The sequence below is a fragment of the Ictidomys tridecemlineatus genome, chromosome 10 (assembly GCF_052094955.1).
Source record: "Ictidomys tridecemlineatus isolate mIctTri1 chromosome 10, mIctTri1.hap1, whole genome shotgun sequence".
Lineage (NCBI taxonomy): Eukaryota > Metazoa > Chordata > Mammalia > Rodentia > Sciuridae > Ictidomys > Ictidomys tridecemlineatus.
The window spans coordinates 141,415,015-141,441,449 of NC_135486.1; the positions used below are offsets into that span (position 1 = coordinate 141,415,015).

Below are 26,435 nucleotides of genomic sequence, written 5' to 3' on the forward strand. Positions count from 1 at the left end.
GACTGTCTACCTGTGCTCAGGTGTTGCTGCTCCCGGGAGAAAGAGGACCCCCAGGTCCTCGCACCTGAGGAGCTTAGAATAGCGCAGGCAAGCACACCCCTGTTGCAGGCAGGGTAGAATTGAGGGAGAGCAGGTTCAGGGCTGTGCTTCTCTTTTCCTTCTGAATGATTTAGCGTCTCTCTTTCACAGACACCTGCCCCAGAGTCTCATGGCCGTCTCTGCATTTCCCTGCGGGTCCTGGTTCCTAGGTGGGTGATGGGACCCGGTCTCCAGGAGCACCTTAGGACTCCGCAGAGCTCAGGTCTGCTGAGTTTTCAGTGTGGACTTACTGCTAGGGCCAGCTCCGTTTGTCCCCTTCCTCTGTTCCTCCTACAGAGGCGAGGACAGCATTTCTCCAAGCAGAGCAGGGAGGTGGGGGTGGACCTGGAGAATATAGGAAATAATGCAGGTTCACCTGAGCATGGGAAGCATGAAAAGTAAAACCTGGTCACTTTTAGGGCTGGGGATGCAGCTCAGTGGTAGAGCACTTGCCCAGCATGCATGAGCCCTGGGTTCCGTCCCCAGCACTGCAAAAACAAGCAAAGCCAAGAGCTGATTTGTTTTATAAAGCTGTAAATAAATGACAATTGATGATATTTACTTATTTAGTTGGAAAAAAATGTAGTGAATTGTAAGCTGCTTCACAAAAATAGGACCCTCTTTATATTCTGTCTCTGGTGCCAAATGTCGGGCCAGGAAGAAATTCTTGAAGACACTAATAAGATAGAATTGAGTGCATTGCGTCTAAATCCAGCATGTATTTAAGATGTGATCCAAATGACAAGGTATTTATCCTGTTGTTCACTCTGCAAGTGACTTTCCAGGACCCCTGTCTGCAGACTGCGGGACATCAACCTGTCGACACGGGTTTGCAGGAGCCCCAGCTCAGGTTGAGTTAATTCCTCCTGACTCTCACGTACAGGGCGTTTGAGTCTTTATGTGGAAGTGAAGGGAACCGGCCAGTGGCAGGGGCTAGCAGAGCCAGTGGTCTTTTATGAACTTTGAAATTGAAACCAGGGGGTGAGGCGGGTGAGTGGGAGGTGACGTCAGCAATAGTTTTCGGAGCATTGAGACTCTACAGATGACCTTCGTGATGGCAATACCAAGTAAAGTGACCTTTACATGGGCAGACTCCTGCCACCTGGAACATGCATTCTGGCATCTGCATTCACCCTCCTTTGAAGGAATGGGTTTGTATGGTACGCAGGAGATGTCAAGAGTTCTGGGTTCAAGACTTCCCCGTATCATGTGTAACCCTGAGCACACCTGGCAGGTCTCCTGGAGCCTTGGTTCTCTGTTCTGTAAAATAACATGGTGAAACTCCCAGATTTTAAGGCCCCACTTGGCTGTCAAATGTCTCAGCTCCATGAACAATGAAAGCTTTATTTTCACAGACTGCCACAGCACCCTCGCTTCTCCCTCTGTGGTTGTCAGTGGATTAATCCCCATTCTCTGAGCAACTATTTGGTGATTTAGTCTCCCCCACCGGCTCCGTTCCCGATGCTATCCAGGCGAGTATGGATAAGGAACAGGCTTCAGAAGGGTTCCCCCGGGAGAGGGTGCATCCTGCCTCTGGTGGAGCCATTTTAAAGAAGCTGAGCAAGAGGGCAGTCTCGGGTGCTCCTGCTCACACGTAACTGCCACTGATGGACAGCCTTCAGAAGAAGAGGGGACATGGGGCTGAGCCCTGTGTGTTTTCCAGCCACCCTCCCTGGGTGGACATTAACAGGATCCTTAAACTTGCTGGACTTTAGTGTCTTCAGCTGTAAGATGGATCCATGGAATTATCTCCGTGTTTCAGAAATTTTGGAAAAGATGTGCAGGATGAAGATTTAGTGATTTGGCGGGGGGGTATTGTTAAAGACTCAGTAGGTGATAGTTATTTTCATTATTACTACGATGATATTAATTTGGGAATAGGGCACAGTGGGTGTGTTATCTAGAGCATCCACAGGAGACACAAGACCTTACCAGACCCACAGTCCACCTGCGTGGCTTCTTGTTGACCCCTTCACATCTCTGCAGGCTAAGGGAGCTCTCTGGGAGAGGAAATACTGGGTGTGAAATGAGCTGAAGTGGTCAGCTATGGCCAGGAGATCCCTGAGGATCAGTGACTCTGTCCCGCCCAAAGCCAAGTCCCAGCTCTGGCTCCATGTGGCCAGGGGCCAGGGGTTCCCACCGTTGGGTCTGGCTCTTTGGAGCAGACGATTCTGACATAGCCCTTTCATACCTCTTCTCGAGTAGCATTGAAAGGCTCTCTTGGGTTCCTGGTGTCACCAAGACAAGCCACGATCTCACAGACTTGGTGACTTTGGACAACAAAACCTGTTTGTTCTATCAGAATTCCAATGTCTGAAACGGAGACGTCAGCAGGGCTGGTTCTTAGCCCAGAATAAAGGAAACCTGCTCCCTACCTCTCTCCCCATTCGGGCCGTTCACAGTGGCCTCCGGCAGTCCTCAGTGTTCCTGGCTTTAAGCAGGTGTCACTCTCATTTCCATTTTACCACAGTGTTTTCCTGGGTTTCTCCCCTTCGCTCTGTGTCTTGTGAGGATTTGTCCATGACTTGAGAGCCCACTCACATCCGGAGGGTCTCCTATCAAGACCCTGCACTTGATCACACCTGCAAAGACTATCTCCCCAAGTAAAGTCACATGCCTAGGTGTTAAGGGTTAAGATTTGGACATGATCTTTTGGGAGATAGAATCCAACCCGCTGCCATGGTCAAGCATCCTTGATTGGGGGAGTGGTTTAACATGGACCGTTACCGTTTTGGTAATAATAACAGAGTTTATATGTTTTTCTGTGCACTTGCTCTGTGCCAGGCAGAGTGTTAATTGATGATAAAAATTTTCTTTTTCCCCCTAACCTCAACAGTCCTCTGAGGTAGGTAATAGGCTCCTGTCCTACTGATTGATGAGAAAATGGAGCCTCGGGAGGGGAAGGTCATTTTTCTTAGTCATTCAACCTGGAAAGTGGCTCCGTGGGAATCTTAATCCAGATTTTTCTAATTCTGGAGTTGTTCTTGGAACCTTGATGCTTGAAGCTCTCACGTTTTGTCATGAAATCTCCTGGGATTGTTGAAATTCCAGCTTCCCCAGCCTCCATCTCTGGAGACTCTGGAGGGATGGGGGAAGGGCCTTGATCTGCATTATGTAATTCTGCCCCTCTCCTCCCACTGAACCCACCGTTCCCGTAACGGCAGTCTCAGCAGAGGGTCTGGCAGACATATCCGGATTATCCTTGGAGACGGAGGTCCTCAAAAGTAAAGCTCACTGGCATTTCAGCCCAAGTTGCTTTTTTTCATGGTTAAAAATCTGTTGAAGGATGTCCCCAGGCCACAGCTTTCTCTGCCAAACATGAACCCGTCCCTTTCCTGGCTGGTGCAGAGCACATTTCGCATCACCCCCTTCCTGGCCTGCAGGAGGGACTGAGGGAGTTGCGGTCCTCTTTCCCGCTTCTTGCCGCAGGTGAGTCTGGCTTCTCTGTAAGCATCTCAAAGTTTTCCACTTGGATGACGCCCCCAAAGCTAGGGGCAGAACATCCTGCCCATCATCCAGTCCATTAAAAACCTATTCCAGTTCCCAGAAGCGTGGTGTGGTGTCATGGGGAGCCAGTGACCATGCTGCCATTGGTGCACAGCCACCAAGTGATATTAAGGGGGCCTTTGGTCATACAGAGGTGGCGCAGTGGGTGATCTTTGTTGTTGAAGCAGCAAAACCCGAAGGTCTGATACCAGGGCATTTCATGTCTAGCACATCCAACCTTCGAGTCCCATGTGAAACCCGGGAACATGAAGAGACAAAGTGTAAAATCAGCCAGATTCAGCTAATCTGGGAGGATGTATCCAAAATACAGCCCCAAGACATCCTAGGAGGATTCACCTGAATAGAAGCCACATGTAATGGTATTAGAAAACCAAAAAGACTTAAGCTGCCCGGTAATGCTTTTTTAAATTTCATCTTCAGTGCATTTATTTTTAATCAAAGAGTAGTTAGTATAAATCCATTCTCTCCGACACACGTCAAACTCAACGTAACTAGGCAAAAATAAAATAAAAAGTAAAAACTTGAGAATTTCAAAACCGATCGCATGGCTGTCCTCAAGGAGATAACATTCTCAACTCGTCGGTCCTTGTTGCGGACGTCTCTGTGACAAACTCTCAAGCCTAACTTAAAATAATTGCAGGCGTTTTGGCAAAACTATAGACAGGTGGATCAATGGGTAAATAGATCAATAGCCACACATATGGACAGACAGACAGATAGGTATGCAGCTGAAAGGAGAAAAGTGGTTTGGAATCCAAATAGCTCAGCAGGAGAACATTGGTACTTTACTGGTAATTCTCTGGTAGTTGGCAAATATATTTCTCCACTTTTTGGACCTGACCCTCGTTGTTGGTATGCCGGGGGACAGTGTCCTTGTTGCTTGCCTGTCAACTTGGGGATGACAGGGAGGTAATGATCAAAGCTATCTAGAAATGCTGTGGGCTCTGCAGACAGGTGGGCACACCTGGAGACGCAGTTCAAACAGCTTCCTTCACCTGCCACAGCTCTGCGTGCAAGGCCAGAGACTTTCTAAATTTCATGAAGGAAACTCAATTGTCCTGTGAAAATGACTCTTGAGAAATTTCATATCGAAGTCACTCTCCTATCTCCAGATGTTAACTTCCAAAGAGAGAGAATTGAGGGTCGGTAATACCTCCAGCCTGCCTCCGGTGGGTCTTTCCGCTTCTGCTTATTTATTTATTTATTTATTTAGTTGGTACCAGGGATTGAACCCAGGAGCACTTAAATACTGAGCCACATCCCCAGCCCTTTCTTTAAATCTTATTTAGAGACGGGGGGGTCTCACTAAGTTGCTGAGGGCCTTGCTAAATTGTGAGGCTGACTTTGAACTCACTGGGATTACAGGTGTGTACCACCGTGCCTGGCCATCATCCTCCCCTTTAACTGTATTTTCGTTTTGTAAACACATTTTAAAGATGCAGAATGACATATTCCACATGGTCAGATGCATCCTAAAGTAAAAGTTTAATTAAAACATAGGATTCTCTCTCTTTTTTTTTTTTTGGCCAAATTGGAAAAATATATGTGCTTTATTTCAGAACTCTAGTGGTGATGAGCAAGTCTTTGAAAATATGTTTAAAAATTCACTGTCTGAAGGCTAACCTGTAAGAGAGGATCCACTAACTTATTCAGGTCTGGACATGGTGAAGTGCCCAGAAAGTGGTGGTTAATAATTTCCCTTTGAAGTGAAAAATAGTGAGCATGTTCCAGAGCCCAATTATCAATCTTTCATAGCTTCAGATTAAGCCATTGTCTTTTGAAACACGTGGATATCACCTTTGAAAAGTTGGTCTTCAATGGAACTTAAAAAGTGACCGATAGAAGGAAGCCCCCCCCCCCCGACTTCTTGAGAACACCATTGGATAGGAACGTGACAACTTTGAATCTCAACATCAACCTTCACCACCACAGGAAAAGAAAAAGTCTTCCTTTGATTTGATGCTACTGAGGGCAAACCATGGTCCAGAGAAGCAGGCAGATTTGAAAACAGTTCAGGAAACAGTTTGGAAAATTTGAAAATCTGACCTTGAAGGAAATGGTGAGCCAGCAGCAACATATTCATGATACAATCCAGACCTAGAATGGTACTTGATTTTCTTTGGACTTTCTAAATACTTTCCTCCCCAGCTTTATTGAAATGTAATTGACAAATAGAGCTGTATATATTTAAAATGTGCAACTTGGTGTTTTGACTTATGTATGCACTGTGAAATGATCACCATATTCAGCATAATTTATCACCTCACGTATCTGTAGGTCTATATATGTGCATATACATTTGGTAAAAATAGTTAAGATCTTCTCTCCAGGAAAATTTTAAGTTCACCACACACATTCCTCGTAGACACTGTGTTGTATGTTAGATCTCTGGAATTCATTCATCTTGTGCTAAAATTTTTTCCCTTTGACTAATGCTCATTTCTTCTTCCCTCTGCCCGATGGCCTCCATTCTACCCTCTGTTTCTCCAAAATCTCCCACATGTAAACGAGATCCCACTGCATTGCTCTGCCAGTATCTGCCTTATTTCTCCTCCTAGAATGTCTTCCAGGTTCATCCATGTTGTTCCAAATGACGGGATTTCCTCCTTTCCATGGTTGAATAATATTGCATATTTTTTAGCTGTGGCTTTGTTTTTTTCATCTGCCTGTGGGTAGATATATTTCCATGTCCTGTCTATCGTGAATGACGCTGCGACATCTCCATGAGATCCTTATTTCATTTCCTTTGGATAAATACCCAGAAGCAGAATTTCCAGATCAGATTGTAGGTCTATTTTTAATTGTTAAACGCACTTCCATACTGTTTTCCATATGGCTGTACCAATTTGCATTTCCACCAGCAGCGTACAAGGGTTCCTTTCCCCTGCCTCCTGGCTACCACCTGTCATCTTTCCTCTTTTTGGTAATAGCCACCCTAACGTTGTGGTTTTGATTTACATTTCCCCGGTGACTAATAATGTTGACCACTTTTCATGTTGACTACCCCGTGTGTGTGGCTGACTTGAGTCTTCACTCTCCTACCATCTGACCAGGGCAACTCAAATCCAGAGAGTTCTTCTCAGTCTGTGACTGCAGCACAGATCTTGAGATACCTCCAAATAGTTCTCCAGTGTCCTTTTATAGGTGCCCAGTTAATAACACTGGCTGTGTGGTAATGTCTTATGTTTATGTTGTACTGGATCTTTTAACCAAATATTAGCAGGTCTTACCCCAACCAATGACATTTTGAATTAGATAAATTTTAATAGCATTTGCTCTGTTTGGGCAGGCAAGGGAAACACAAAAAGATGGAAATTTATTTGATGTCCCCTTGCAGGTCACTGGCCTCTTGGGCAGGTCCCAAACTTTTGACATGCAGTAATGGCTTCTTAGAGCTTCAGGGTAGTGGTCCCAGCTCACATTTTCCAAGCACTGACTGGGTTGCAGACACTGCATGAAGCAGTTGGCGTGCGTGATCACTGTGGGTAGGCGCTGTTACTCCTGTGACACTGAGGAAATTAAGGGTTAAAGAGTGTAAGTCGATTGCACATGAGTGACCAGAACCTAAGCTGGAGAAAGCAGCCTGTCTCCTGCCCACGCCCCGCTTCCCTGTGTCTTGGAAATGTGTGGAGTGAGCTTGTGGATTCTAACAGAGCATTCCCCTCCGCCCCAAAGCTGACTGTTCTTTTTAATGCTCTGCCTCCTGCCATGTGTTTATTGGGTAGAATGCTCAATAGCTGGGCATTTCCTTCTTACCCATGCAAAATGGGATGCAGGCTCTCCGGGGATGTGACGGGTTGCTGGAGGAGTGGCAGCCAGCATGGAGATATGGGCTAATGTAATGCTTCCCTGTGCACAGATATCTGCTTTGGGGTTCCCCTTTCTCATCTCTGTTCCCCCGAGTAGAGAAGATCCTATCCACAGTGGTAAAGATGCCTGCTGAACCACAGAGGATGCCATTTTGGATGTAGTAATAACCCGAAAGGGTGCGATTCTGTTGCTGAAGAGAGCCTGCTTGCTAAATTGCTGGGCGATCATCAGGAGCTTTCTCGGCACCTCCTATAGAAAACTCTCCAGTGAGACTGCAGTTGCAATTTATTTCCTCATCCTAGCAAGAAAACTCTTGACGATACAGCAGTGTTTGTTTTCTGCTTGAGAAAGTAGAGATGGGAAGCAGTGAAAATTAGCAGGGCACAGGGTTGATGCCAGCCCAGAGGCGGGGACTCCGGCAGCATCCTGATGCAGACCCTCTTCTGCCTCTGGAAAGCCCTCAGCTGCGATGAGATTAGCAGATGCAGCTGCTCCAGCCAAAGCGCTGTGCAGTTTTTTCCCTGTTCCAGCAGGTGTTGCCAGAGAACATTGAGCAGAGCCGAGCTCCCGGCAAAGTGTGTTCGCAGCTGCTCTGGAACTCGGGCTTCTCCAAAGGCGGCAATTAGGAGACTTGTGCTGACTCCAACAGCCCTCGCCCTTGCACGCTTAAACAAGCCGCCCGCACTCGCCTCTTGCTGCACATTTCAGATCAACACATGCTGATGTTGGTGTGGGTCTGCCCACACATGCTTGCACTGTCTCTGTTGCTTCAGGTCTCCAAGCCTGGTCCCAGATGTCCCTGTGTCAGCCTTCAGTGTTACCAGGGAGTGACAGTCAGCCTGAATGGTACAAGGAACCCCTGCTACTGGGGTTGTGCCTGTTAACCAAAGGCAGTGCTTCCCACGACCCATCCTCTGCCCTTTTCTATTCTTCTGTAATTGCAACAATGAAGTCACAGCCTAGGTCCGTGATCCTTAGACAGGTAGGATGGTGGCCTCAGAGCTCCTTTGGCAGTGACTGGATATGAGGTGGTCACAAGTGGCACATTGAGGAAGGATGCCACCGACTTCTTGTAGGTAGAGCCAGAGCTACAGCTAGGCATCCTGCAATCTACACAGGCAGGTCCCACACTCAAGAATTGTTGGGCCCCAAATGTTAATAACACTGAAAGAGGAGAAACCCCATTCTAGAGATGAAAGCTTTATTTCCAAGCTGATTGCATTCTCCAAAACAGATTGAAAAAAAAAAAATCTCACAGACTATGATTGTTCCAGAACAGCTCATCTACGTCAAGACACTGAAACCTTATGCCCCAGCCAAACAGTGCCCCGTGAGGGAGCGGAAAAGAGCTTCAAGATGCTGAGGCCGACTGTGTGTCAACTACATTGCTCATGTCGTTTCAACCCCTCACAGAAATAGTGCTGAGGGTGGGTTATTATACCCCACTGAGTCCTGGAGAATGTGCTCCTCTCTCTCAGGGTCACCTGGCTGCTAAGTGCGGGAGCCCGATTTTCAGACCAGATCCAATCCCTTCAATATTGGTGTCTCCATCACTGTCTCACCCTGTGCCCCTGAGGGTCCACGTGCATTCCCCAAAGAAATCCCACTTATGAATCTTGCTTTTAAGTGAACCATCCACTTAAAAATGGGATCCAAAGCACTTAGAAGAAAAATTCTGGAATTTTTCTGCCCCTCAAAATCCTGCATTTCAAAGTAACCATTCACCCATGTGAGAAATCGTAACTCAACACCAATAGTATCATCTTCCTACAGCTGCTATAACAAATTGCCATACATTTAGGGGCTTAAAACAACACAAATTTACTCTTAAATTGATAGAGGCCAAAACTATGAAATAGGTTTCTCTAGGCTAAAATCAAAGTGTCAGCAGGATTGGTTTCTCCTGGAGACTCCAGGTGGGCATCATAACTGGTCTTTCCCACCTCACAAGGTATTCCTTAGCTGGTGGCCCCTTTCTCCACCTTCAGAGCCAGCAGTGTAACATTTTGCAATCTCTCCAACTCTCGCTCTGTAGCCATCTCTCCTCTGATCTTGGAAGGACTCTCGTGATGACACTGGATCCACCCAGAAAATCCAGCATCACCTGCCCACCTCAAGATCCTGAATTGAATTAAATCTGGAAAGTCTCTTTGCCAGGAAAAGTGGGGACTAAGTTACGGTATCTTTGGGAGAAATACAATATTCTGTCTGCCACACCTGCTTCATTACTGCCACTGCCAGTGATGCTGGCAAAAAACAGGATGGAAAAACATTGAATTTTATTTTCAAGGGGCAGGTGTGTGTGTGTGTGTGTGTGTGTGTGTGTGTGTGAGAGAGAGAGAGAGAGAGAGAGAGAGAGAGAGAGAGAGAGAAAGAATGCATGCACACACACAGGTGAGCATGCATGGTGCAGACAAAGATTGCACAGAAAATAAACTATGACACTAGTGTAAGCACTCTGGGACAGGTAAGGCTACTATCAATTAAATTCATCTTTGTATCCTCAGCCTTTTTTGTGCCTGATATACGGTATGATAAAGGCTCAGTTTGTGTTCCACGTACCAGTTCTTCTAAGACATGTAAAAGCAGGGTTCGGTGAAAACACAGGAGAAAGACTGCTTCTTATATCTACCAAATATGATGATATACCCATTGTGTTAACTTCTGTTAAGACTTATCTTACAGCGGGGCATCCTGGTGCATGCTTATCATCTCAAGGACATGGGAGGCTGAGGCAGGAGGTTTACAAGTTCAAGGCCAGCCTGTGCCACTTAAACCCTATCTCAATTAAAAAAGTTTAAAAGGGCTGGGAGTGTAGTTCAGTGGCAGAAGGCACTGGGTTCAATACCTGTATCACCAAAAAAGAAAAAAGAAAAAAAAAGACTCACCTTCATTTCGTACAAGTCAACATGCAGAGGAAGAGCCTGGGGAGTTCAGGTCTTCCGGGTGCCTTGCCCAGGCTCAGAGACCTGTCCCTTCAGCTAAGCTCCAGGGTCATAACAGGTTTTGCTGATTTACCAGGGTTGGGAAAACTCTGGTCTGAGGCCAACTCTGGTTGGCAGACTGTTTCCCTAAACAGCGCTTTATTGGAACACCCCCAGGCACATTTGTTTACCCATCCTCGATGACCGCTTTGTGCTGCAGTGGCAGAGTTGAATCATGACAGGAGCACGTGGCCCGCAGTGCCTCACTGTCCGCTGTCTGGCCCTTCACAGAGAGCACACGGGTAACCTGGCTTCAGACCATTGTAGGCCGCAAACCTTCCCTAATGACATCACAGAAATTTTGATTAACCAGAACCCTGCTCTCTGGCTGCCTTGGGTGTCAGAACAGACCCATTCTCTGAATCACAGTCTGTGTAGCCTCCCCCTGTTAATGACCTTACTGCAAATTATAACAATCTCAAGATAATTGAGGCAGACCTCCCAAATGTTTAGATTTTTTTTTCCCCAAGCTATGTTTGGTGAGATGAATTGTGCTTTTCCGTGCTGACTTGCACATGACAGTAAAAGCACAGATTTTTAATACAGTGAGTGCAGCAGTGACTGTATTCATTTTGAAAATTTCTTTAAAAGTTACAGTGTGTCGTCAGAGAGCACAGTAAACCATTCCGAACTGTCACTGTGTTGCAATGAACGGGAGTAAACACTGGTGGGCTAAAAGTAGCCCACAAATATCCTTCCTTACATTATAACAATGTGTCTGATCTGCTGAGAAGTAACTAATTCCTGCCACTTGTCCCTCTCTGCACTGCCCATTGATCCAGGGACTATTGAGATTGCTGTTGCTGATAACTGACTTGATGATCTAATTTAATCAGGCCTCACTGGAGGGGCCGTCTCCTCCAGCAGATTCGCCACCATCGGCCTTTAGGATGCTGTGTCTCTTTGTGGGTGGTGCAGAGTGGGATACCTAGCAGCACTCCTGGGCTCTACCCATCCATGCCTCTGTGGTCACCCTCCCACTGGGACCACTGCAGTGTCCAGTTTGAGCCAGTGTCCCCGAGGCTCTAAACAGTCCCCAGCTGCGAACCCTGCTTCCTGAGGGGAGAGGTATGAGCGCTCGCATCCTCACTTGAGCACTGTCTTGAGTCTCCAATGATGATGAACTTTTCTCCTTTTCCTCTGGCGCCCCTCCCCCGTCCTGGGCCGGGCTTCCCTTCATGTCTCAATGCACTGTGAACACGAGATTGGCTGGCACTCCTCGGCTTAGCCCGATAACCCTGAGCCGCCTTGTCGCTCTAAGCCAGATCAGCAGAGCGGGCCTGTGATCAGGTTCCGGGAGCTGGAGGACCTCTCCGTCTCGGGCTGCCGGGATCACAGGGTCTGGAGAATGAGTCTCTCTGATGTGGTCTTATCAGGCTGAGCCTAATGTCAGCCCTGTTAGAGGGGCTTCGTCCGATCTGCCTGTAGCTTTGTTCTGAACCGTTCAGTAACAGTTCACTGGAGCAGAAAGAGCCCTGTGAATTGATATTATAAACCCGCGCGCCTGTTTTATTCATTGCGAAGGCAACAGAATATAACACAAGTATTTATTTTTAGTGGTTATAGAACGGCATTTCTTTCCCCTTCTCCATTGTCGGGGAATGCAGAAAGCAGAGAAAACAACACAGGGCTCCCTCTGAACACAATTTCGCTGAAAAGCTATTGCCAATTGTTCCTTGTTTCGATTATTTCCCACTCTCCTAAGCAGCCTGCGCGTGTGCGCTGAATGTGTATGCGTGCGTGGCGCACATTACATTCATTTGGATGGTCTTAATAAGGAGTCGCAGGCCATGGGATGTAATCCAATCACCACGGGTCGGGTCTTCTATCGCCGGCTGTTCCCTTGACCCCCCCCTCCCCGATTTCATTGAAAGTTAGATTTTCTAGAAAAATTCATGAAACTTCATCATGTTTCATTCATTCTTTGCTCCTGGGCATTCCTTGCTGAAGGTCAGGAGCTGTGAAATCTCGCTTTAGTCCCTTCGCTTTGATATGGCACAGCCTGGCAGTGCAGAAAATCAAGTGTGGAGAAGTGGAGTCAGGGCCGTGCCTTCCGTGAGCGGAGGGTCAGGACAGAGGGAGGCTCTGTCCCTTGCCCAAGCCTGTGTCTCTCACAGTGAGGCCCAAGGGAGGACCGGGGCACAGCTGGATGTCCCCCCTTCCAGGGTGGCTTCAGTTACAGCTTCAGCTGTGTCTCCATGGCTACCTTTGAAGATGAGGAGGAGGAGGAGAAAGACGATAGTGGTAATGGATGGAAGCATCTGGAATGACTGGCATTTGGCAACTGTTAACCTACATAAATGTCACACTCACACAGTTCAGCTTAATTGGGAACACAACAGCTAGTCGGTGTGGGGTGATCGCGCTGGTCCAGAATGGTGCGCTCCGCATGGGAACTGTGCTGATTGGCTCATTGAACCGAAGCTATCTCCGCTGGAGATGCTGGTGTGAAATCTGTGGTGGCAAGGAGGAACCTGCCCAAGGCCACTAAGTAGCAAACCTGGGGTGAAAACCCAGGAGACCTGGCCACAGTCTCTTCTGTGGGCCCCTCCTCCTCTCTGGGGTGGACAGCAGTGTAGACCAGTGCCCATGCTTTGCATAGATAGTTCTGCACTTGCATGGAGCTTGAGTCATGTGAGCTTTGGTTGGTTTGTTTGTTGTAGTTGTTCTCTTTGTACTTCTCTGGTTATTAGGGGTATGGACAGTCCCCTGAGATCTGGGTACCACCTAATGTTGGCTTCTTGCCACCAAGCTGGAACTCTGAGGATGGCCAACACACAGCTCCACCTTGAAGGCTATGTAGTAAGCGGATAACAGATCTCCCCTGATTCAGCGTAGCTGGAGCTCCTCCACGGCCCTCCCAGTCCCCGAGGTCCTGCTCCTGTGGCCTGCGAATGGGCACTGAAGGTCTGCATTTCTCAAGATGCCCCAGTGTTCTTAGTGCCTCTGGCTTGAGGACCAGGTTTGGGAAACTATTGGGGTTCCCTCCCGCTAGCTCGGGGGCTCCCTCATATTCCTCCTCCTTAAGCTCCAGGCTCGGTCCTCCCCCCATAGTTTTGCTGTTTCTCTTCTTCACATCAAAATGCCTTTGATCTAAACTGAATCTCCATGATGTCTTCCTCAGTGAGACCAGAGTGGCCAGGATTCGAATAGGAAATAGAGAATGTTTGGTCTGAGAACAGCTCAGTTTAACCAAAGGGTATTTTCCTTGCAGCTGTGTAGATTGGGGTCCCAGGGTCGGCTCCATTATTTAGTAGCCAAGTGACCTCAGGCATGACTCCCGAAGTCTGTGGGCATGTTTGCTGGGGCTGTTCATGTTCACCTCTTCAGCTTCTGCGAGTTTAATTGGGATGCCTGTACCATGTGCACAGAGACTGGCATGTGGCAGCAACACAACAATCATTACGGCCCTAACTTGAGAAGCTTGGTCCTTAGGTGCTGGTGACTGACCAGCAGAGTGGGAGGAAATTAAAGTCCCAGATGCTGCCTCCGGAAACTGACTCATCTAGCAGGGAGTGCGAGAGAGCTTGCATGCTTGACAAGCATCCGGAAAACCCAGTCCAAGTGGTGGACACCAACCTGCCCATTTGCTATCATTTGGTTACCAGCAGGTGTGTGCCTTGGGTGTCCGAGTGCCACGTGGGATTCAGGTGGCTCTGGCCAGGGTCCTCGCCCCCTGGAGCCGACCAGCAGAACGCACTACACACATAAGCCCCTTGTATCACAAATGGCCAGGCCATGGAAGGTGACATAAAGAAGTAAAAATAGGGTAAGAATATGGGAGTCAGTCACCAGAGGTCTTCCTGGGAAGATGATATTCGGGAAATAAAGGCAGAAACCATGTAAATGAATCTTTGATTCAAATTTGTCCTTCTGTAATGTGGATCACACAAATTAACACAGATTTATTGTGGTCATCTCTAGTGTTGTTTTCTTTTCCTGGAAAACTTTGATTTCCCAACCAACATACATGAGGCTCATGTATATCCCAAGCTCCGTGTTTTTAATTCCTATGGCAACAATGCAAGGCGGGCGGGAGTATATGCCAACCCTATATTGTAAATAAAGAGAGTCTTGAAGGGGTTACATGGTCCCATCTATCAGCCACCACGGCTCTTTTTACTACATTCTGCAGTCTTGGTGTATGAAGATGCAGACGTGGTTTATTTCCAAAGGCCAGCCAGATTCAAGACCCAATTCTTTCATTACTGTTATTTGCATTCATAATATTGCCCCATCTAGTGGTTTAGCATCCTGCTTATACTTTCAAATCCCCTGGGGGTAGGAGCTGGGCTTTTAAAGTCTTCTGGTGAATCTGATGGGCAATGTCAGGTGCCACCGGCTAGCATTATAGTCCAGGATGAGTAGATATTCTCTAGTAACCGATTGGAGCTCTGATCCAGAAAGTCGATGCAGAGGGTAGTTATGAGCCAGCACCCTTGAAATCCATGATCCTCAGAATGACTAATCTCTCAGAAGTTAGAGACGTACAACCCCTTGGTCCACTGGTGGAAAGTCAGGAGGCATGGCAGAAGAGATGCCTGGAGTCCACCCTGGGTCCCACACCCAGCTCTGTTTTCTACCTCTGTGATTTTGGGTGGCATACGAAAGCATATAGGACACTTAACATTGTCAAGAAGCAGGAACATCCCAAGGTAGTATTTCTTCTGTTTGCTCTCTTAAAAACCCCACGCCCATCCAAGGAGCCCTGGGTGAGTCCCAGCATGACTAGGGCTCAGTGTCTCAACCATGAATAACGACCACTTTACATTTCTAGTGTGAGAAAATAGTAGTGCATCAAGAGAAAACAAATCCAGACTCTACCTTCCAAAATCATTCAACCTCAAATGTAGTGTCCTCTCTCGGGGAAGATGGAACTGTCCTTTTTATACATTTCCTGTGATAACTTTGGACCCAATAATGCTGGCTGCATCTCTGGGTCCAGTAGAATCTAGGAGGGGAAGAAATGAAATGAAACTTCAGTCCATCCCCTTTAACCCTGAACCTCAGCTCTGCAGAGCAGTTCCCCACCACAGGCGGAGGCCCAGTCCTGCTTCTCTCTCTCTCTCTCTCTCTCTCTCTCTCTCTCTCTCTCTCTCTCTCTCTCTCTCTCTCTCTCACTGTGGCCCCAATCTGAAACAATTGCTGGCCCTTCCTGTTCCAGCGAGCTGTAATATTTGCCCAACGATGAGCTCCATTCTGCAGTTTGTTAACCAAAATGGGAAGTGACAGATTCAATAAAAGGAAATCTCTGTGCCAAGGAAGCAGGTATTATTTCTCCCCTCATTCTCCCTCTCTTTGTCTCTCAGATGACTCTGTGCCCGGAATCTACAGACTCCGAGCTTACGGACACGCCAAAGCTTCCTATTGATCCATGTCCAACTAATTTGATCAGAAGAGAGACTTTTATTCCCTGTTGTTCCTCCCTGTAGTGCTTAGCTGACATGACTGAGTGCTTGGAGTCACCCCCAGCCTCTGCTGACCGCTAAGGAAGAAGGAGGAATGTACAGGAACCTGGGTTCATCCTCAGGTGGCGAGGGACCCCCATGGACCAGATGGGCCTATTATAAACATATGGTTGGGGAGGGGTGGCACTACACGGCTGTCCTCTTGGGCAGGACAGCCTCCTGGTCTTTGCCCATGATGCACTTTGGAGAGTACTAGTTCTTTGAAGCACCCATTCATCCAAAATCACAACATCCTTATATAATAGATACACTTTTAACCTCCAAGAAAATGCCAGAGTGAAAGGTAACTCGGCCTTTTGCATGTTTTCATTTGTCCACATGTGTCTGGACAGTATGTGATAATGACTGTGAGGCTGCTGCTGATAACGGTGCCTGCACCGAAGTCCTGCCAAGTGCTGGGGACTGTTGTAAGTGCACAGTACATATTATCTCATTTAATCCCCCACACAACCTTTGAAGGAGGCAGCATTTCTCTCCATATTTTATAGCAGAAAATCAGGGCCTAGAGAAGTTGCTTGTCTGAGGACTCCGGACTGGCAGATTGTGGCCGTGGGAGTCCAGCACAGGACTCCAACACTTGGATTTTCTATATTTGAGGTCATTGTCGATTTACACCCAGTTGTAGGAAATAAAGCAAAGAGATGACCCCTCTTCCCCTTTACCCCTTTTCCCCTATCGGTGACACTGTGCGTAATTGTTGTGCCACATCACCACTTGGACCTTGACGTTGAAGCAGTTCATCCGCTTTGTTCTAATTTCACCAGTTTTCCATGCACTCGTGTGTGTATGTGTGTGTGTGTGTGTGTGTGTGTGTGTGTGTGTGTGTTCCATCACCCATGTTCCTTCCTGTGGTCGCCACCACAGTTGACACACTGGACCTTCTATCAAGAGGATCCCAGGCTTCATGGTCACAGCTCCCCCACCCCCAGGCACCCATAGGTCCGTCTGTCCTTCCCCTCCCTCTACAATATTTTCATTTTGAGAACGTTGTCTGGGGAGTGTGTGAAGATATTGCGCTCTGCGCCTCTTTGCACGGGTGCATGTCATAGATCAGCCCTGGACTCATCTGGACGCCCTCTGGCTTCTCCTGGTCAGTGGCCCAGTCGTCTCCCTTGTGTAGCAGTGGTGTGGGGCCAAGAAGGCCAAGAGGAGACATACAGGGCACCCCTGCATGCAGCCTGTGCACCCTGCTCCACCGCTCACCCCAGGCAAGGTGCAGATGTCACTGCGTGGAAATTCTCCAGGAGAGTCTCCGTCACATTTGGTTACCAGAGGCCAAGATGTCCTATGGACTTTCTGCCTGTCCTTGCCCCTCCATCCCTAACTCTGCCTCTCCCTCCAGGTGAACCTGGTCCCTCGCCCACCCTGAGCCTGAAGTCAGGCTTCGGGGGCTGGTCAGCACTGTTGTTTCTCAGTGTCAAGGGAAGGGGTTCCAGGAACACTCACAATAGCAATCCAGGGATGCTCAAGTCTCCCATGTAAAAGGGTGTAGCCCATGCCTAATTACTGCCCACGGTCCCCTGCTCAACTTAAATCATTTCCAGGTAACTCATAACCCCTCACACACCATAAGTGCTATGTAAGATGTTGCTATCCTGAATTATTTGGGGAATAAGGAAGAGAAAAATTCTGCCCATGTTCACAGTAAGGACCACTGTTTCCAAATATTTCCCACCAGCAGTTGGTTGACTCCACGGATGCAGGACCCATAGACACAGAAGGCCAGCTGATTCCTACCCAGAGACCCCCAGGCCCCCCAGTAGTTAAAAGGGTTTAACAGAAGAAGAGTTTTGCCTGGAGTAAAGCAGGTCGAGGGCCACACCTTGTGTGTGTTGGGGCGCTTGTCTCCAATGCTCATGGGATGAGGCTCCTCCTGTGGCAGATGACCTTGGCTCCTACCCTGCCACGCTGGGCAGAGGCCCTCCCATCAAGGGAGAGGACCTTTCTCCTTGGGGGTGGGAGTCAGACCTGGAGCTAGAGGAGGGGCATCGTGCATCTGTGCCCAACACTCTATCTTCCTTATATGACATCATCAGCATCGTCATTTGTATGTGGTCAGTGCCACTGGGTGTGAAGGACCACGCCAGCCTTTGGCTGAACTGCCCTTTACCATAGGACGATCTTAGCTTCACCAAAAGCTTAGAATCGGGGAGTTTTTCACCTTCTTGCAAGCCCAGGAAAAGGCGTGGTTGAGATCATCCAGGCTCTAGGGCTCAGATTCCATGTCCTCATTCTCTCTCTTCCTCTCTTTCTCTGTCTGTCTCCTCTTCTCCTCCTTCTCTCCCTGGTAAAGTCGGCCTCTGAACCTTCTAGAGCCCCTCTGCAGACCCACGGAGATCTTTCTTCATGTCTGCCTGCTCGCTGTCTTGTTCGCCCTTCCTGATGCCTGAACCTTATCCGGGCAGCAAACAGGCGGGGGCTGCTTCATTTCCAGAGGCCCCGGCTCGCTCCTTGGTTCTGGGCGTCCAGGGCTCCAGTAGGCAGAGGGCCTGGAGCCTCGTCAGGCCCACTGGGGCTTTGCCTCTCCTGTACCTTGGAATAACAATCTGATGACTCGGCGGACGTTGTGGCGTGTGCAGGCTGGGACCTCCTGCCTCATTAACTGATGGTAACAGGGCCCGTGCCCTGTCCTCGTGCCCATCACGGGCAGGACGGCTCTTTCATCTTTCTTCAAAATTGACTTGCTCTCCGACCTTCCCGCAGCCCTGCTCTGTCTGTGTAACCCTCCAGCCTCTGTGAGACTGTTAATTTTCCGTGGCACCTCCTATCTGCTTGTAATTAACACATCGAACACGGAAGAAATAGTTCTGCTTTTTCCAGATGCCTAATGGAGGCACGTTGCTGTGCACTAATTATACCACTGTATTTTAGTGCTCTGGGCTAACCTGAAAGGATCTTTCTTTCCCTTCTTTCCCTCCCTCTCTCCCTCCTTTCTTTCCTTCCCCCTTTCCTTCCATCCCTCGTCCCCCCCCCCCCACTTTCTTTCTACTGTTTTGGTTGGAAGAACAAGTACAGTTTGGGTACCCAGTCCGGGCAGAAAAGAAATGAAACCGTTACAGATACACGTAGTCAGTGTTTCTTTTCATCGCCTTTAAAGTAACAAATGAGGCTACATTTGTTGTCCTTCTTCCCTGCTCAGCATTTGACAACTCTTTGTTAGATGTCGGGGAATATCTGCTCTGGACAGACGCTCTCCCTCCAATCTCGATATTCTGCCTTGGTAATTACACAGATGGACACATGACCTCTCCCACCGCGTGCGGGAATCCTCGGCAGATTGTAAGTAGCCTCTCGTCCTCCTAGATTTTAAGGAAGCTAAGCCCTTGCCTTCTGCAGGCAGGAGACACGGAATCTGTTTATCATTTTATGCTTAGGCTTAAGATTTAAGCTGTAATGAATACCGGTTCAAAGAGATCTAGGTATAAGAAGGAGGTTGGTAGTTACAGCAATAAAAACAGGAGCAAAGAGAGAAGCTTTTGTGACGGGCTCCGGCTGGAATAATGATGATAGAATGGTCTGAATCGATACGTCTCTTGTCAGGACCCATGTCTGATGTTTGAATCAACCAGGCCTTTTCCGCCAGAGCTTTCCTCGAGAATATTGAATTATTTATTATTTGTATCTTTTTTTTTCTTTTCTTTCTGATGATTTTTTTCCCCCTCTGACTTAGTAAAATTTGTTTTTCATGCTGCCAGTTTCAATGTTGTCTACTCTTTGATAAATAGCAGTAATTGGGCATATAGCAGAAGTCGTGTACAAATGTATGACTTCAATTACGTCTAGAACATTTTTTTCTTTATATTGATTTTTTTTTTCCTTATAAGATCTGTTCTCCATAGCCCATAGTGCTGAGTGTTTCAAAGAATTCTACTTTGTCCATGTGCATCAGCATGTACTCTCTGTATCTTAGTAAAAAAACAAACAAAAAAAATGTAGTCCTGCCTTCCACGAGGCTGACACACCCCAAAGGGGAGACCCAGGCCTTCACCTGACCAGCTCTCCTGACTGTTGCCTGTTGTCGCGGCTCTGAGGTTTCTGAGGCTGGTTTTCCTTGTGAGAGTGAGGGCCAAGACAGGGAAGATGAGTTTATTGACCAGGAAAGTTATGTGTAATAAAAAAAATATGGAGTATAGATCCTGTGTTTAAAAAAAAAAAACACAGAGAATAAAAATGAACTGAGGAAAACTGGTGGGGGATCTGTGTTGTAATTGATGTGTGAGAAAATATTTCTATTGGACATTCATTATTTCTGATTTGAAGTGTCTCCTATTTATGAGTCTCACACTACATGTATTTGTAGTTTTTTTTTTCTCCCCCACTTACTGGGGGCTTGCACTCATGCCTCTGTGAGTACCCACATTCCCAGGGTTCGATCACCGTCCCAGTGTCTGGGGGTACTGGCCGCACTAGCAGCAACATGGCCAGGTGCAGCCCTGTTTTCTAAGGCAGGAGTCTGATGTCTTACAGTTTCGGCTCTGAGTGAATCGAACCTACAGTTGGAGAAATAAAACACAGGGCCGGAAGCCCCCAGGGTGCGAGGTCAGGCGCAGCTTCCCTATCTGCGGCACCCTGGGCGTCCTGTGCCACATCTCTGCTGGCCTGGAGATGGCCTCCCCCAAAGGGCAGCCACACAGATAAAACTCCACGTTGTGCCTTTTGTGGCTCCGGCTTTCTATGCCACTGCATCCAGCCGCTGTCAGCACTTTTCCAAGAAGCAAAATATCATGGGATGCTGAATTCTATTTTTTTTTTTTTTTAAGGGCATGTAAAGAGAGGGTGTTGATTTTTGAAAGCTTTTTTGAAGGGGAAGCGGGCACTTAAAAGACATTTCCAGGTAGGGAGTGTAGGCATGTTATTTTATCTCATCCTGGTCCCTAAAGCCACATCTATCTCATTTTATTCAGAGGGAGAAAATAGGATCAAACTCCCTGAGCATCTGAGTGATGAAGGAGTTCCACTCCCAGTTATTAATGCTGCAGGTGACGGGAGCCAGGACTTAAAGAGACAAAGAGAAATGGAGTTGGTGTTAGCCGGGCCTGTGCCCCTGGACCACACCGTATTTCCATGTGCGTGTCTTCACACACACGTGTCTGTATGCATGTGTGTACACACGAGTAAGAAGCGCTTTGATCAAATTGCCTCTCCCGCCAGGGGGCTGCTGGGCACGGTGCTCTAGAGCAGGCTTATTGTTTTAGATTTCCTTCCCTATCATGTAGGTGTCTACACCGTGCCACCCACACGGGAGAGCAAGTGGGCTGTGAAATATATTCATTGTTAGAGAGGGGGAAATGGCGGCAGCAGGCGGAGGTAATGATGTCCGACAGGCAAGGGAGGCCGCCAACATTACCTGCATTATTTCGGTTGCCTTTTTCATTATAGGTTCGGGAAATAGGCAGCAATTCGATTATGGCATGATTTGGGGTGGAATTGCTTGCGCTCCCTGACCCCGTCACAGGGGGATCAAATGAGGAGTCAGCTCAAATAAAGTTTATAGTGCATTAACTGGACGGAGCCATGCCTTACCCACCGAGCACGATTTTTCATCTTGCAACGTTTGTAACTGCAGCCCTGATCTATCTGTACCTCAAGGCACGGGGAGGATTGGCTGAGATGCATAGGACTGAGCAGAGGCAACCAATGGTGTCCAAACCCCTCCCCTCCCATGTGCAGCTCGGCGCCTCTGCAGCCCGGGCGAGGCAGTGTGATTAATAACACGGAGGGAACCTGCTTGTTGGATTATTAATTTCCCATCCCCTCTGCCTCTGTTTGTTTTGTTTGTCTTTTTCCCCTCTGCACATCTTCCTGATGCTTTTCCTTCTTCTGCCTCTTGCCAAGCCCCTCCATTCCTCTCCCCCCCCCACCCCGGGCCCACCCCTTAGCCCATGGAGCTAACCACTAGCACCTCACCCTGATGCCCGGCCGCCAACCTCGTGCTGCTGGCTTCACACCTGGGGTGAGTTCCTTTCTTCCCACAGGGGATGCTGTCTCTAGAAGCTGGAGAGAGGGGGGGGGGAGAGAGAAGGGAAAGAGCTGGCTCCTAGGGAGTTGGAGCCCTGTTTTCTTTTGAGCACGGCCTCGGCCTTCTGTTAGGAGGGACCCCCAAACCAAGACCAGTTCACGGAGGAACTGCCCCCCCCCCACGCCCTCAGCTGCTGCAGTTCACTGATCACATCTCCTCTTCCCGGTTCTGGACACAGTGCACTTTGCAAAACAGAAAGAGAAAGACAAGGCAGGAATGGCAGGTAATTGCATGGCTTTGGTCCTAAAAGATACTCGGGGTGCCAGAGCCTCAGCTGATGGCGGCTTGGTGGGATGAAGTCGGGGGCAGACTTGGGGGCTCCTGGAGTACCTTGGGAATTGGGGACACTTTGCATCAAAACTTCTGTCGTCACCATCTGTACCCCTGATTTGCCAGGCATGCCTTCAGGCTCCCGGGAAGGAGTGTTTCTCGCCAAACGTGGGCGCAGAAGGACATTGGCAGCTGCGGCTGGTGCTGTTTCTCTGGTGCATGTGATCTGGGGGACTCTGGGTTTGATTCGCTGGCCAGCTCATGTGTCTGGGAGCTATAAAAGGAGCCGAAGGAACAGGCAGAGCGTTTCCTTCCCCTCTCTTCAGTCTGCACCTTCCTTCCCTGGGTCTCTGCATCTGTCTTGAAGGACTCCTTCCTGGGCTTCGAACCTCCCCACCCTCCTGGAAATCAGCATAATTAGACAGCAGAAGGGCGGGGGGGAGGACAGGCCTTGTTCACCCAAGTTGTCTCCACCCGCTGTCCACCTCGCTGAAGTCAATCTTTTAATTCCAAGCAGTTCTTAAAAAAAAAAAAAAAAAAAAAAAAGATTACCTTGAAGTACCAAGAAACTAATGGGATGAAGAACTAAAGGGATCTGACAGTAATTGTTCTCTTTATTTATGCAACTTAAGCACAAGGCAGGAAAAATCTTGCAAGCTGATTATTCCCTTTGGTTTCTTCGGAGTCTCTCTGTGTGTGTGTTTAAAGCATTGGGAGATTTTTAAGTAGTGGATTTTGAGGGGGGAAAAGAATTATGCCAGGGTAGAGGGACTCCTGTAATAATAGGTTTTTGCTATTTTTTTTTTAATTTTGGGAAAACACGAACAAATGAAGCAACCATCGCATTTATTAATATAATTTACACTCAAATTTATTGTATCAAATATGGTCACTCATCCTGTCTCCATCCCACCTGCCCACAGAGGACCTGCTGACCATGTGTTCCTTTCTTCTGTTAATTAGCACCTGCCATAATAAAGCCATGAAGGGCCATGTAATAGGAGATGTGGCTTGGGCTCTGGCTTCATCCCACAAATATAAACAAGTGAGCCGTCCTCACAGGAGCCGCCAGACCATCACCTTGAGTCTCCAGTGAATTTTTCTTGAGGTTCTGGATTTCCCTCTGGGGATAAAAAGTGTGGTTTTTTGACCACTCATGGGGTAAAATTGGAGAGAAACACACAAAACATTATGTTCCAAAACTAACCAGATACTTGGAAGTTTGGGCACAAAGAAGAATGCTATTTGAGGTAGAGGTGCTAGCGACAGCACACATAATGATGATTATTTTGAAATAAAAAGAACTTTAAAAAAATCTCAGTGTACTGCCTACAGCAAGTGCTAATTTTTGTGGGTTTTTTTTTAAATATTTTTTTTTCAGGGAAAACTTGTATACTGTTGAGAAATAATCTGATTTGGACATTTAAAGAAAGTAAAATTGTGACTCAAAGTGTATTTTGGTACGGCATGCTAGAATTCGAACATTGCATGATACTTCGTTTGAATGAGAGAATTGGGGTTTGAATTTTTATTTTTCGCAAGGACTTTCTATAAACCTGCCATGGGAGAAACTAAGACTTGAGAGATAATAAATAGTGAAAGTGGCTTTTGCCGAGTTCTGCCTTCTTTCTCTTCTTTTTCATTTCCTCCTTCCTCTCCCTTCTTCTCTCTCTTCAGCTAATCCTCTAATAGGAAACTCCTAAAAAACCTGCTTATATCTGAGAAATTTCAAAGGAGAAGAGCCCTTCTTTGAAGGACTTAAAATTACATTTATATCTGAATGAGTCATGTTCCAACTTTAAATATCAGCTTATTTCTGTCCCTCTCCCTGTTTTGTCCCAAAGTTTTTTGGAAATCTGTCTCCAGAGAGGACGGGGATTCGTCTCTTCCATTCTGTTTCCAAACTTTACCAGATAAATATCTGAAAATGAGAAAGTTGTTCAGCCTTGAGAATGCACTTTGAAAATAGCAGTTCACCTCATTGGTCAAAAGCTTCATCCATTTGGAAAAGATCCTTCCTCCCTTTCAAGACATCCTCTCTTGAACTGGGCCAAGACAATCTTCTTTCCAGCAACACCCACCCCCCCAGACACACACACATGCACACACTGTTGTATAACAGTTCTTAAAATACCACCTTGTTACTTTGTGTCTATTTCACATGGATATTATGCAAACAGAGATAAAGAAAATGTATCTTATTCCCCCATGGAGCTTCCTGGGATTCTCTGTGTTTACACAAACTGGCTGTATTCATGAGCTCAGATCAATTGTTTCTGCACATTCTTGTTCATTTGTTCAAGGCGACATCTGGGCCTGGGAAGTCGGGAGAGACCCACTGAGGCAAAGCTCTATTAATAGCGAGGCCTATCTCATTGACGGGAGCAATCATTTTAATATGCTCAAGGCAAACCTGCGCGGGTAGGTCTGGGGTACCCTGGCCTGGGCTGGGTCCACACCTTCCCAAGGCGAACAGGGCTGTGAAGAATGATTACTGAGTCATGATTGCTTTACAAATTGAGTCTTTTTTTCTGCTTGACAGTGATCCTGGCATCGTCTCCCCACTTAATCCTCGCTAGCAATTTGCCTATAGTTGCCGCTAACAGGAGGTCATTAGAGGGGAGTTGCCAGTCCCCACTTAACACACAGCTCGGGGGGCACCCTCGGCACAGGCTGCTGAGTTGAGTCCGCCTGTTTTCCCATTAGCTCACTGCCTCTGGATGCCTTCGCCCCACTCTTAGCTAATGATAGTTTGCAAGCGGCGGCAGGAGGGTCTGAGAAGCAGTGGCTTCCTGCACAATTGGAAGGCCAGAAAGGAGAGGGGGAAGGCTGGTAAACGCACCCAGAGAGGGTCTCTCCCAACAAGGTTGGGCGTGCACTCTGCTGGAGGGTCGACTTGGCCTTGTGGATTGACACCAAGAAAAGGGTATGCTGCCTCTGTTCCCCCATCCTCAGAGAGATCCGAGAACAGCAGCAGGACCACATCTCCAGTGAGAAGGCAGAGTGAGGCCCAGTCAGCTGAGGCCAAGCTGCAGGCCTGGACAGAGGCATGCAGAGTATGGGTTTTGGATTCATTGGGTCTAGAATGCCCCCCGCCCCCAGAATTTGCATTCTAACAAATCCCAAAGAGATGCTGATTCTGCTGGTCTGAGAATCTTACCTGGAGAAGCCCTAGTGAAGTTCGACAGGCTGAGCATTTGCTAAATGTGGACTGTATCCTCCACCCTCTTGCTTAGCAGCCATGTGTGGCTCCCCATTATCTTCAGGACAAAATTCCCATCGGAACTGACTTCTAAGACTTTTCATAATTTAACTGTTCTTGGACTTAAAAGGAGCTCCTAAAACCAATGTCTGTTTACAGTCTAGGAACTTTCTCCCTCCTTTTTCTCCTTTGGAGAGTTTTTGCCCCTGTTTTAAGTGGTTATCCAAGTGTCGCCTCCTCTTGAAGACCCAGTTGCATGTGTCCTTCACTCCAATTTGAATTACTGCGGTTTTCTGTGGGCACTTGCATGATGAATCCATCTTGTGGCAATGGTGTTCATTTCTCTCTTTCTAGCCAGGCATCCTTTCTGTTCATTGTGTTTCTCTAACACCCAGGACCCAAGATCGTGCCCCGCACACAGTGACTGCAGAGTGGATTTTTTATTGAAGTGGCAAAGTCTTGTCGGTTATGAGAACAAATGTCTAATGTTAAACACCACATGTTCAAATGGGTTAACCTGCGTTTGAAGGTCAAAAACCATATATGCAGGTTTGATTTTTGTTTTTTCCTTGAAAGCAACTGGCTTCCTCTGAGACTCAGTCTTACCCACCTTTACAATGGCCAAAATAATAATGATGGTGATAGCAGCAGTGGTAATAGTAAGAGCAACACCACTACCGCCCTCTCGGGCAGTAAGAAAGTGCACGGCACATCCTGGAATGCTGCAGAAATTCGGTCCAGCAGAGGACTGTTTTATGTTCTTTGTTGGGAGGCATTCACACTGGCGGGATGCTGACCTGATGCAGGAAATCGGTGGTGGATGTGCATCGCTCAGGAACTATAGGGAAGGGAAGTGGCATCTGCTGGTGCTGATGTGATGAGCTTTATCCTGGGGCCTGGAGCCAGCAGAGGGGAGCTCTTCCAGTGGGCACAGGCAATGCCCCATCCCCTCTGGCTGCTCCTGCCCTGCTCACTCACCCCCAGCAGGCCTGGCTTTTCTCTGGGATCCCCAGGGCTTTGCACCAGTGGCTGCCTCTCCTTCCTTCCCCCGCCATCTGCACAGTCCTCCCAGAAGTGCTCTCTGGACAGTGCATCTC

The 26,435-nt window shown here is 47.7% G+C and overlaps 1 protein-coding gene across 43 annotated transcripts in view; it reads left to right on the top strand.

Annotated features, from left to right (window-relative positions):
* Nucleotides 1-26,435, top strand: part of Rbfox1 (RNA binding fox-1 homolog 1) — a 2,023,047-nt gene that overhangs the window by 1,772,886 nt on the left and 223,726 nt on the right. The window contains exon 1 of one of the 43 annotated variants that reach the window (XM_040277845.2): nucleotides 21,601-21,800. The exons of the other annotated variants lie outside the window; for them this stretch is intronic. Coding sequence (XP_040133779.2) covers nucleotides 21,759-21,800 — 42 coding nt within the window. The 5' untranslated portion in view covers nucleotides 21,601-21,758. Of the gene's footprint in view, nucleotides 1-21,600; nucleotides 21,801-26,435 lie in introns of those variants that run through there. 43 annotated transcript variants of the gene reach the window in all.